This window comes from Glandiceps talaboti, chromosome 4 (genome assembly GCF_964340395.1).
Source record: "Glandiceps talaboti chromosome 4, keGlaTala1.1, whole genome shotgun sequence".
Lineage (NCBI taxonomy): Eukaryota > Metazoa > Hemichordata > Enteropneusta > Spengelidae > Glandiceps > Glandiceps talaboti.
In genome coordinates, this window is record NC_135552.1 from 6,372,638 (window position 1) to 6,385,993 (window position 13,356).

A 13,356-nucleotide genomic window follows, 5' to 3' on the forward strand; every position below is an offset into this window, starting at 1 on the left:
CAATTACTAGAAACTCTAGATCTCACCACAGACCGACGGTGCTATTGCTCAGCACATAATGGCTCATGGTAGTGCTCCGCCAAGAGGATTTAACGTCACTGATACCGGGCCGGCTGCGCCTCTCATTTCTAATCTCCCCGATCCTTGGAGCCTTGATGTTATCCAGCCACGACTACGTGTCTTCCCTAAACAGCAGCACCGTGAAGACTACGCGTACACACACAATAACCAAAGTGTTACATCTAGGATCACAGACAAAATAACTGAAGTCTACCATAGAGATCGATATAATTCAGGTAAAGTCGTCTTCATTGTACATGGATTTACCAATGACATCGAATCAGAATGGATGAATGAAATGAAAGATGCGCTATTCTTAAGAAGAGAAATCAATACAGTTATCCTGGTTGGATGGGGAAAGGGTGCCATCGTAGATGTGGCTGAGCCTACTAAAATCTACAGACAGGCAGCAGCTAATACGCAGGAGGTTGGTCTATGGTTGGGGAAAATAGTATCAGGAATTGATAAGAAAAGAGTTGTTCCAACACTTCAGATTTGGGGAATAGGGCATAGCCTTGGTGCACATGTCCTCGGTAAAGCTGGTCGAACAGCCAACATGGCCAGTCTCCGAATGTTCAGCCGTATCACTGGTTTGGATCCTGCTGGACCGTGCTTCGAAAATTACAACCATGAAAAACGCCTACATAAGTCCCATGCTAAGATGGTAGATGTTATTCATACTGATGGGTACTATACATCACTTATGCCATCGGCGATGTCGATGAATCATTTTGGTACACTCATTCCACTTGGTACAGTCGATTTCTATCCTAACTATGGTTGTGAGCAGCCTGGTTGCACGTCTTACACATGTAGTCATCATCGGGCGATTGAATACTTCACCTGGAGTATTTCACATGAGGAAGCGTTCAAAACAAGACAAGTTCTGACTGATAAACCCGCTTATGAGGAACCGGTGCGTTCTACGCGTATATGTGCCCGTGAAGCTCAAATGTGTTACTTCGCAACAAAGGAGTCTCGTGGTAATTACTATCTTCAAACCAACCCTTCCCAACCATGGCAGTAATCTTTGAATGTTCACAAACAGGATTGCACTGTCGTAACAGGTGTGTCTACACTGAAGTTTTAGCGACTTTGTTTTTTTAGTATGTTCCTTCAAATTTATAAATCACTCATTCATCAGTTATTCATTTCATTACATTAACATAGTCTCGCCTGCCAGACTAGTTATCTTGGCATTGTTAATGAACTTGAAACCAGCCTTCCGAACCACATTTAATGAAGTTGAATTTCAATGTCATAAATAGTTGGCTTCTCGAATGGTTTCGGTCTTATTTGGATAATCAACAACATCATGTTGTGACTGAGGGCACGACCTAAATGTTTTCAACTTTCACATCGCATGATAGAAATACAAAACAAATACTGCAATAGATGTAGTTGGAATCTGTCCTTCTAAGAAAATGGATATCCTTTCTTCCTGACTAATACTAGCTTTCGAATAGGTGTTTACTCTCCATGTTTGAATGACCCCCTTAGTAGGGCAACTTGCGTGGGTAAGGCCTAATGAAAAAAAAAATTGTGTGGTTCTGACTACGCTCAATTTTAGAAAAGGTGGGGTAGGTAGATTTTTTTTTCATGTGTTAGTGTTTAGTTCAGGCTTTCCATCGTTTTCCAAATGGTCACTGAGTTGTTTATTTCTTCCTATCAGATGTACAGCCATTACAGATTGGAAGAACAGTTTTATATTGTCTTTTGAAGTTGATGTCAGTTTCTGCATCCACTATTTCTCGTGAGACTTCACAATTTTTGCGATTTTATTAAGGCCTAAGGGGAAACAGATCATATTCAGTGTCTATGCAATGACTGTTCATTTCTGGCTAACTGCATTATGGAGATTAAATTCCATGATAAGTTTCGCTTTCTTTTCGTTATCAGTTTCTTTGATGATTGTTTCTGAAGCCAGAGTGCTAAGTTTAACATGACTGTCACGTATGTAAAAAGAGAACTGTGAACTTTTAACCCCGGTCTTTACATGTACAAATCATCTGTTGTTACAGTTCCAAAGAATTGTGTGAGGGAAGGGAAAAGGTTGGGCAGTGTCATTATGAATGAACTGCAGGCTATCTCGATCATTTCCTTCTGACAGTCCAGATTTTAAAATGCTTGCCATGTTTTCCATGCAGTTGTAGCTCACTCTCACATTTCCCTGTTGAAGACTTTGAGCTGTTTAGTGTTTGGGGAATATCTCCCACTCAGACTGAGGAACTGTTTACCGATATTCTATTTGACGTTTTTGTGGGGGTGAGGATTTAAAACCACAATATGATATTTATTTGCATGATTTTCCCTCCCTTCTTTGTCTTGTCTTTACCCAAATGTATTAGTCTATCACTCTACCCGCTAAATGTTGAATGTGTCTTCATAGAAACTTTGTGATCGGCAAATGAAATAATTAACACAAGTTTATTTACTTTAAAACGAAAAGTTTCATCAGAAATGTTGTAAAATTAATGTACTCTTCAACGGCTTGCATCTTATACAAGACGTATTCAAATATATTTCATGCCGATTTTTGAAAAAAAAAATGACAATATCAGTACCAATTACAGTCTGTTGGCAGATTTCATATTTCTACAGTTGCAAGGGTTGGGGATCGGATACGTCGCTTTGCCATGACGTCATTCTGCAAATGTACAACTTGTATGTCCAAGCACGTCACGTGTAGTTCACGTGATCAGCCGTATGCCATACATATTCAGATTCCTATGAAAGTCGTGATGTCACTACCCATATTAGTGAAGCGTCACGATGCATGAAAGTTTAAGTACTTATAATTATTGTTTTATTAAACTGATTACTTTGTGTTTATCATGTTATTTGACAAATATCATCTCCTAATGTACAACAACAAATATTTGACATTGTTTAATTTTGATCCGCAATTGATTGAGTTATCAACTCCGAAATGGTCTATTCTAAGTAGAAAAACATAGTTATGCGAAACTGAATACCTATTTTACCCTCCGTATGATGATGTCTATGTGTGTGTATTTTTCCCTGTCTGTCATTTATATATATTTCTTGACATGTTTCGCTTCCTTTTCGTTATCGTGTTCACCTCAGTAGCATTTTTCATGTATGTTTGTGAAGCCAGAGTGTTAAGTTTAACATGACTGGGACGTAGAAGGTAATCTGTGATCTAGTCAATCCTTTATCTTTTTACAAGCCAAGTTTTAGGAATAGGGTCAGTCAATATGTCTGCATACTAAACAATAGTAATAGTACTTATATCTGTATTACTCAATGACTAGTACGCATGCACATCCTATATACTATATGATGTTTTTTTTGGTGGTTTTTCCCAAGGATGCAATGCGGTACAATGACTATGCATGTGCGTTCTATGTGAGATTCATAGGGGCTTTGGCCTAGTTATGATATTAAATGTATGGACATTTAAGTACAGGAGCATGGCTCATGATTTTGTTTAGTTGAAAACAAGCCCCCTCCCCCTTTATTCACTTCGTAAAAATGATGACCCCCCTTCTTTGAGTCCCAAATTAAGATAGCCCCCTCTGATTTGCCCCCCCCCCCCCGCTCGTAAAAACTGTTCGCTCCCTAAGTCGTCAGCAAACATAAGATGGTTTATCATTCAGCCACCGATATTGCAGCCTTTATAACATTACTTCTAACGACTACTAAGAATAAGACCATCCATATAAAGGTTACACAGGTATGGGGAAAGAAAGTTACCTTGCCGAACACCATTCCTAACAGAAAACAGTGACGATCTAGCCCCACCCCATTTCGTAAAGAAACGTTGCGTGCGATACCAGACCAATAATATACGAACGAACAACAATCTTTTGGAATACCCTGACCGGTCAACGAGTTTCTTAAAAAGTGAGTGTGATCATCGTTGCAAATTATTTTGCACCCGCTTTGGAGTACGTACGTATAAAAAATATAAACATTTGTATGTGGAAATACCCGTACGTGCTTTTAATAATATACTAATCTACCTTAAGAGGACGCATGTATACTGCTAGTTTTGGCGCAGGAAGGAAGAGAGAGAGAGAGAGAGAGAGAGAGAGAGAGAGAGAGAGAGAGAGAGAGAGAGAGAGAGAGAGAGAGAGAGAGAGAGAGAGAGAGAGGGGGGGAGGGGGAGAGAGGGACAGACACAGACAGACAGACAGACAGACAGACAGACAGACAGACAGACAGACAGACAGACAATAAGTCAGACACGTGTTGATGAGAGTATAGTTTACAGAATTAGCATTTGTCTTTTCAGAGAGAGAGGGAGGGAGTCAGAATAATACTCTCTGCCTCTCCCCTCCCCCTCCAAAAACAGTTTGTGAATAACCGACGTTTTGGAATTAACCCTTTAAAGAGCCTAAAGTCCTAACACTTCTAATAGCATTGTGTAAAGGTGCTCGTCTTCATATACTGACGTCATTTTCGGGAGAGGGATTTCCAATTCTGAAAAAGTAGTTGTAGGTATTATTCAATAGCTCAATGTACAACAACTTAACACACACTAGGATAGGCTGGTCATCCAATCATAAGCACCTATATATTATTACATGTAATATATCTTATCTATAAGCTTATCGGTGAATCCCCTATTTCTCTAACTTCCGGTTTGCAATTGTGCAATCGGCATTGAGCCATTGTAAATACATCTGCGTATCATACACACACACGGACGTCAACCTTTACATGTTCACACATTTTCTCCAGACAAGTTCACAGTACCAGCCTCCTACACTTGCTCTATTCTAAAGGCCATGGTCGAATACTGATCGTGCCGTGAATGTTTACTTTCGTTTTAACATACATAACATTGACGTCATTTTCCTGGAAGGGGATTTCCAATTCCTATAAATAGTCCGTACCTACTGTTTATTAGATGAATATGTTCGATACATACAGCAAACAATGCTCCTACCCCTAATCGCCTTGTAGTTCGAATTCATCGTATTTCGTGAATTTTGGAATCGGGCAAGTCCGTGAATATATACCAGTATGGCGGACGCCAACGCGTATGATAAAAGTGACAATGAGCAACGTAAACTACTGTTAGTATTCAAACCTCTGCTGAAAGTTCGCCTTATTCCAAGTACTATTCTCCTTAATTTGCCGGGAATAATATCTATGGGTAAGTACAAGAAAATAGTAGGTTATATATTGGAAAACTCGTATCTTTTGGCAGCTTTCTTTATTACTTTAACACATAAAACATGGCTAGTGTACTGTACCTTCAGATGATTATTTATGTAGAGACAATCGCGGTCAACGATTTCTATGCGAGATCGAGGTGAAATGAGGTCAACTGTCTGACCTTACGCGTAGCTGTATACCACTACTAGTGACTCATCCATTGATAGCTTACGTATACAATATACAACAGTGGAAAGAGAAGAACAAGGCGGAGCCGTTGCTTTCTAGTTTAATTTCTATTGTACTTATGCCAATCAAGTTCACAGGATAGCAAGATGTACCAGAAAGGAATGGAGTTAATTGCATACTGTAAATCTCTTATTAACCATCATAATAGTTTCAACCGCTTTGAGTATGGGGATGTACTTTGGAAAAATATTGTTTTACCATCAATTAGTTATGGAAGTAGTATATGGTTTCTACAAAGTGCTGTCGATACAAAAAAGATGAAAAGTCTCCAATACCAATTTGGAAAATTTCTTTTTAGGGTAAATAGGAATGTTGTATGTCATGCAGTATTAGGTGATTTAGGTTGGTCAGACATACAGAGTATACTCAACAATTCAAGGATTAAATATCTTGATAGATTAAAGTAAATGAATGGTGATAGATGGACAAAGTTGATTTTCACTGAACTCAACAAGTCTTATGATAGGAATGTAAAGCTAGTATGGAACTGGCCGAACTATGTACATAATATCCTTACGGGGAACGGGCTAGACCATATGGATCCTCACAACCAACAAATACAAATTGGATAAATAGTTATAAATCCATTAGTAACCTCAATGAGATGGTATCATTTAAACGTAACGTAAACAATTTGAAGTCTTTAGAACACTATTCTTGGGTGAAAAATGATAACAAGAGAAAACTATGTAAATGATGTGGTGGATCACCATGGCACCTCACTTTACTTTAAAGTCAGATCTAATTCCATTGATGTAGAAGGGAATAAAGTAAATTGGACACATTATAAAGGGTCTGGAGATTGTAAACTCTGCTCGAGAGGGAAAGAAGATATTTATCACTTTCTTTTTATGTGTCCAGTTTTTCTCGACATAAGAAATACATTTTTCTTGCATCTAAATGAAACATTTGTAAACTTCGGTGTTGATAATGTATGCAGTAAATTTTATTCTGGGGGTCTGAACTTTAAATTCAATATTCTTTTTAGTAGGGCTTTATGGGAGATCAACCATGACCTTGGGGAAAGGGTCACAAAGTTGACAAAAACATTCATAAGTTCGTTATGGGATAGACGAAATTCCAGTTTGAGTCACTAAGAGTTATTGGCATATTAAGTAAGCATGCAATTTGACAGGGGAGTGCCATTCTTTGTTTCTTGTTGCTTTGTTTGATTGTATTGTCATGGGTATTTGTTCTGTGTCTGTATATTTTATCTTATTTAATAACTTTTTATGTACCGTTGCAAAGGTGTAATAATAATAAATAAATAAATAAATAAATAAATAAATAAATAAATAAATAGCAGGATTAGCCCATTTCACCCTCGCTCGACTAAAGTACACACACACACACACACACACACACACGCACACACACACACACACACACACACACACACACACACACACACACACACACACACTCACTGTGTCCCCCCTTGTCGGGCTAGGTGACGATATATACGTAATCCTGTACGCATGTCAAATACCCGGGTCAAATAAATATTGAGTCAACATTTTGACAGCTAAAGGGCGAATGTTGAGAACATCAAAGGTCACTTCAGGAATGTTCTCATGACATTAATATGTTACTTATTATATAGATACATATCAATATAATCATTTATCCTTTGTCACTCCGGTAATTTCTAGTTACTTTACTTTTGGAAATAAAGCTTTCCAATTTGATATTAGCCACACCACGATCAACTTCTCTCACAGACTATTTCTATCCACCGTTATCCACCGACTACTTCACAGTCAACCTGCTTTCTAATGTCGGATTAGACACAACTATAGCGCCGTCTGCGGCCACAATGAGTAAAATTACTCTGCCTTGTCCGAAGCGCAGGCTGAATTTAAGCGGTTGTTCTCCAGCTTATGTCTATCCTCTTTTTATTACTGCATTTAACTATATAAAGTTCAATGTATGTAATAATATTGTATTTAAGTCTGTCTGTCTGTCTGTCTGTCTGTCTGTCTGTCTGTCTGTCTGTCTGTCTGTCTGTCTCTCTCTCTCTCTCTCTCTCTCTCTCTCTCTCTCTCTCTCTCTCTCTCTCTCTCTCTCTCTCTCTCTCTCTCTCTCTCTCTCTCTCTCTCTCTCTCTCTCTCTGTGTGTGTGTAAACAACTTAAAGTCAAAAACAGCTGAACCCGGCGATTGCCATGATATTTGGTGGGTCCATTACCTTGGGTGTAGTGATCGCATCACAGGTGTGTGATTTGGGTCAAAAAATGTGATTTTTGGTCAAAAAACTTAAACTCAGAAACTACTTGGCAGATTGGTGCGAAATTTGGTGGGAACATTCTTAAGGGGGTGTAAAGTAAGATTTGTTCATGACATGATGATTCCATCAGTGATATGCAAATTAGGGTTAAAAATGTGTCTTTTTGGTTAAAAATCTATAATTCCAAAACTAATGAGCAGATTGGGCTGAAATTTAGGGATGTATGGACGAAGAAATATAAAGCATACAATGATTCCATAAGTGATATGCAAATTAGGTGTCAAAAATGTTCATTTTTGGTCAAAAACTGATATCCCAAAAAGTACTTGGTCACCGAGTCTGAAACTTGGTGAGATGTTTCTGAAAGTTATTCTGCAGATTTTCTTCCAAACATTTTGACAAAATTGGCCCTAGCGACCATGACCACGCCCTTAGCAACAACCAAATGGCAGTATATTTTGGTCAAATAACAACATCGTCTGGTAGGCAAATGAGTAAACATTCAAAAAATGCATGCAAATACACTAGCAACAAGACCACGCCCATAGCAACAGCCAAATAATGACATATTGCAAAGATAACAACGGGGATTAATAGACAATTGAATAAACTTTCAAAAATGTATGTAAATATGCCTAACAACAAGACCACGCCCATAGCAACATCCAAATGATCACGTATATTGCAAAGATAATATCAGGAATTCATACACAAGTGAACAAAAACATACACAAATGTATGCAAATATATCTAACAACATGACCACGCCCGTAGCAACAGCCAAATGATAGCATATATCGTAAAGATAGCAACGTGGTTGGCTAGGCAACTGGATAGTCATTCACCAAATGAACACTTATTGTTAGCATGGACTACCATATGGATAAACATTTTTTTAAACTGTACAGTTGTGCTACAACGCCATTGGCGGTATTTTTATTTTTTTCTGTTAGGTAAGGTAAGTTAAGGTATTGTCATTACCATGTCCGGGTCTGTCTGTCTGTCTGTCTGTCTGTCTGTGATTCGATACCTCCTTTGTAAATCAGTATAGTTGCTTTCAAATGCATATGGTTCTTATTCACATAGATGATGCGGCCGAAATTTGTAGAATTGAACGAGTTCATGGCAGGTCTTCGGCTGTAGATGAATTACTCGATAGATTATTCACAAAATCGTCGGAAAATCCTGGTTGGTTTGGAACGTTTATCAATGGCCTTCATAATTCAGGTAAGGCATGTCATTGAAAATATGGATTTGATTTACTGATGTATTCTTGTTCTCTATTATTTCACCATTTTTTTTATTTTCAGGGGTTTGTGGAAAAAAAATTTAGAGACTCACCGCTCTGAGTTGGTTTGGAATTTGACAAATGTCTACTTTTTTTTAAAACCGAAATAATGTTATTTGTATGATTGGTAGAATAAATATCGCAGACTCTCAGTTCGAGTTGTCTTAATATTTTTCTATTTTTAGCCTTTTTTCTACTTTACTCAATAAAACACAGACAAGTACGAAAACATTACTATTAATTAATGACTAGTGTGTTGTGTTATCGGCTAATTCATTAAGTGTACACACACACACACACACACACACTGTCACACATATCATGGGTGTTAATGGTCTTACAAAATTCCCTCTCTAAACATTCGCATTCGTCTTTTATGAGTGTAGGAGTCCTACTATATCCATGAATTAACCGATAACAGATAAAGTAGTGGGAATAAAACACATTAGTCATTTATAGCATGGAGTTCAAACACACGTGTACCAAACATGGAATGTATGGAATTTGGAACAATGCCCTCATAGGCTGAACTTGTAAATCAATTCATATGACTCAATTATTCAATAATCTGAGGTTTGTTGACTTTGACCAAACAAATACTATAATAGCAAATCTGGCGTCTACAAATGGTCTGCACAGCCGGTAGTTTAAAACATTTTCCTAGATCTGAACATAACTCGGGCTTCAACCATAATGGATAATGTAAATGACTTATGCAGTCAAAAGCCATTGTCGTCTAATCTGTCCGACGGTTTCACTTGTCATTTCAGGAAATGAATTTTTAGCAGATTACATTCAAGGAACAACTCTGGAGGATATATATGACTTGGACTTATTCACAAAACTCATAGAGATATGTGCATCAAGTTTAGAAGACATCAATCCAAGAGAAATTTTGGTATTCCTCCCCTGTCTTGACGACCGTGACAGGGAAGTTATTGAGGCACATCAACGGAGCGATGGTCCTAAATCAGCTGTCTTGACACTACTTGATAGACTGATAAAGAAAGGTGGTGGGTGGTTCAAGGAATTCGTGGTTGCTTTGAAGGAAGTTGGACGAAATGATCTTGCACAATTATTGTCTGGCAATAGGGAACAGCACGGTAATGTAACAATTTATGTATGTATGTATGTATGTATGTATGTATGTATGTATGTATGTATGTATGTATGTATGTATGTACGTACGATCGTACGTATATACGTATGTATGTATGTATGTATGTATGTATGTATGTATGTATGTATGTATGTATGTGTGTGTATGTATGTATGTATGTATGTATGTATGTATGTATGTATGTATGGATGTGTATGTATGTATGTATGTATGTATGTATGTATGTATGTATGTATGTATGTGTATGTATGGTATGTATGTATGTAATGTTGGTGTATGTAATTTTTCCATGTTTTCTCTCGTGTAAACGAAAAATAATCGATTACATAATACTTAGAAGTGACTTGATACATCTTTATCCAATTACAGACGAAAATAACGTATGTAACCGAGATGTGGTTGATAATCTGGAGTCTAGTAACTTGAATAATAATGTGGAGAATTGTCGACAAAATGATCTGGAAAACCAGATAGGAGATGAGGTAGTAGTTGAAGGGAATGTCACTGAAAGCAATTCACCGACGGAATGTGAGGGCGAAAATCCTTTACCTGCTGGTAACATCAGAGGCAATTCATCGGAGTCGAACCAAACAGGTCGGTGTGACTAGTAGTTTAAGTAGTTTAGTAAATATAAGGCTAACAGCTGAGCTGAGGTTTGAGCCGAGGCTTTGAGACTTTCAATTCAACCGAGATGTTGATAATGTTAACACTTGCGTTGTAGGCCTATAAATACCCATTTCTCTGAATAACTGTTGAAAATAAGAGCACCACTTGCAAAAGTGATACAACCCGCGAAAAAACACCAGTGCATTGGCCTGAATGATGAGAGTTAATGAAAGATTTCACTCAAAGAAAAACATAGGTAAAAACAAAATACAACTGCCTTTGATGTATAGGTAGGTTAACGCAATGCTTTAATTTTATCATTTGTTTATATTCTATGGAAGTTATAATGTAACACTAACTCAACGTTATAAGGTGTACGGTGTTCTAAAAGTAAACAGAGTTGTGGGATATAGGCTACTGTGGTGAACTATACTGGCACTAATTACATTGTATGTCTTTGCACGAACCCTGTCTCATTCCTGCTTACCATAAGCAAGCAAACGCACCGGTGGTTTTTTTTCGCGGGCTGTATTGCGATTGAACTCGGCAGTCGAAATCGCAAAGTTACTTTTTTGATACTTGCTTTTTCCTCGTGTTCCGTTTTGAATATTTCGAAGACATCAATCAATGCAACTGATTCCATCTCGGAACTTAGTATTCAACTACTATAACACCTTTATGTATCCAAAACTTCAGAAAAAGGGACCGTGGAAGCAAGCCGACAGTTAGAACATGATAATGCTACCCAGCCAGCCAGTAATGTTATCCTCCGTAAATATCAAGAAGACCTGGTGAAATGTGCTGAGGAAGGCAAGAACACCATCATATGTGCACCAACTGGTAGTGGGAAAACATTTACTGCTGTGCATATTATAAAGGAACATTTACAAAAAGGTAGCAATGCATATCGGTGTGACTATGTATGTGTCTCTGTGTCTCTGTGTCTGTGGTTGTGAGTGAGTGAGTGAGTGAGTGAGTGTGTGTGTGTGTGTGTGTGTGTGTGTGTGTGTGTGTGTGTGTGTGTGTGTTTACTATCAATATGAACGTTCACTTGTATTGATATTGAATTATATATTGTTTTCTCACAATATAGACAATCTATCTGGTACATGTAGATATTCATTGGATTGGTTTAATTCCCCAGCTTCATAAGTAGGCTTAAAACCCTTTAATCTGAATTCAACCACGATGAACGGCACACATATTAACTATCCCGTGTCATCACTTAAACAAGTACATTTGGGCATTTTACAGGTCGCTGTCAGCCCGGTCAGCCACGAAGGATTGTTGTTTTCTTGGTCAACCAACGACCCCTTGTCAAACAACAGGAAGGTGTATTTAAAACGTTTCTCGAACCACATCGCTACAAAGTAATTCAACTTACTGGTGAAGCACAGCATATATCATTGAGTGACGTCATTGATCAAGGTTATGACCTCATTGTCCTGACAGCCCAAATTCTAGAAAATGCCCTCGACAGAAAAATCATCAAATGTTTGTCTGTGTTTTCTTTGCTGATATTTGATGAATGCCATCACACACAGGTACGTGAGATTAAATTTACAGGTTTACTAATGTACAACCATCTTCATCATGATATCATACTTCCCATGATGCATCATTCAAGATGGCAAGTCTGCCAATGGTCTATTTTTGAGAAGAAAGGCTTTAATCTCTGCATTCCTTCCTTTGTAGAATTGCTTAGGTTTGATCTCCCAATATAAATTTCGAGATTACAAACTAATTCGATGTGAGACCTTTTCATTCCAAAGATTGTTCAAAGAGTATAGTCAGCCTTCAAATACAGAGCTGGATATTATTGAGAAGGGAAACTTGACATTCACTATAAACCCAACCAATCTACATGACATAATGGCATACCAAATCTAATGCTTTACATTTTGTGTTTTTCCATTAATGAAAAAGAAAAAACAACCCTTCAATGTCATTATGTCAAGATACCGAGATCTTAAGAAGAGCAAAACACTTGTTCGAAAGCCACAGGTATTGTGCCGTTAAAATCAATCAATTCACCTATCTATCTATCTATCTATCTATCTATCTATCTATCTATCTATCTATCTATCTATCTATCTATCTATCTATCTATCTATCTATCTATCTATCTATCTATCTATCTATCTATCTATCTATCTATCTATCTATCTATCTATCCATCCTTCCACCCATCAAACCATCTATATATATATTTATATATATATCCATCTGTCTGTCCGTCTGTCTGTCTCTATAACTAGATAGACATTACACTTTGTCAGTGTCGGTACAAATCACAAACGATAATCGTCCAATATTAGCATAGCCTTCATGTGTTACAATCATTTAGCACCAAACCTGAGCTTTGACCCTGGGAAACCTTATCTAGGTAACTAAATACACATAATAAAAATGGAATTTGTTGTCAATACAGAAGTTGTGTCGACTCTAAACTACCCGCTTGTACCTGACTCTGGGTCGACACGATTGTTTTCTTATGACAGGTTAAGACTATAGTCTACTCATACGGAGCCAACAGTTGCTCTGTCTGCAGGGCCTGGGTGACTCCGGGATAGCCTATGGACTGACTATATACATGTATGTGGTGTAGAGTGTGCAACATAGCTCTGTCATGTGGTCCCAAATCTGAATGGATTTCTGTAGAAATGATTATGTTCATGTTT

General features: G+C 37.7%; 2 protein-coding genes across 2 annotated transcripts in view; both read left to right on the forward strand.

Moving 5' to 3' along the window:
* LOC144433755 (phospholipase A1 VesT1.02-like) lies at nucleotides 1-3,473 on the forward strand. The gene has a single exon (XM_078122116.1). The coding sequence runs from the start codon at nucleotides 59-61 to the stop codon at nucleotides 1,085-1,087; it is 1,029 nt and encodes a 342-aa protein (XP_077978242.1). The 5' UTR covers nucleotides 1-58; the 3' UTR covers nucleotides 1,088-3,473.
* A 742-nt stretch (nucleotides 3,474-4,215) lies between these two features.
* Nucleotides 4,216-13,356, forward strand: part of LOC144433774 (ATP-dependent RNA helicase DHX58-like) — a 16,762-nt gene continuing 7,621 nt past the window's right edge. The window contains exons 1-7 of the mRNA XM_078122137.1: nucleotides 4,216-5,185; nucleotides 8,748-8,888; nucleotides 9,720-10,052; nucleotides 10,439-10,663; nucleotides 11,372-11,569; nucleotides 11,930-12,219; nucleotides 12,602-12,679. Coding sequence (XP_077978263.1) covers nucleotides 5,053-5,185; nucleotides 8,748-8,888; nucleotides 9,720-10,052; nucleotides 10,439-10,663; nucleotides 11,372-11,569; nucleotides 11,930-12,219; nucleotides 12,602-12,679 — 1,398 coding nt within the window. The 5' untranslated portion in view covers nucleotides 4,216-5,052. The remainder of the gene's footprint in view (nucleotides 5,186-8,747; nucleotides 8,889-9,719; nucleotides 10,053-10,438; nucleotides 10,664-11,371; nucleotides 11,570-11,929; nucleotides 12,220-12,601; nucleotides 12,680-13,356) is intronic.

Bases quoted from the DNA above. Each gene is read 5' to 3' on its own strand.
- LOC144433755 (XM_078122116.1), top strand. From the start codon at position 59: ATGGCTCATGGTAGTGCTCCGCCAAGAGGATTTAACGTCACTGATACC.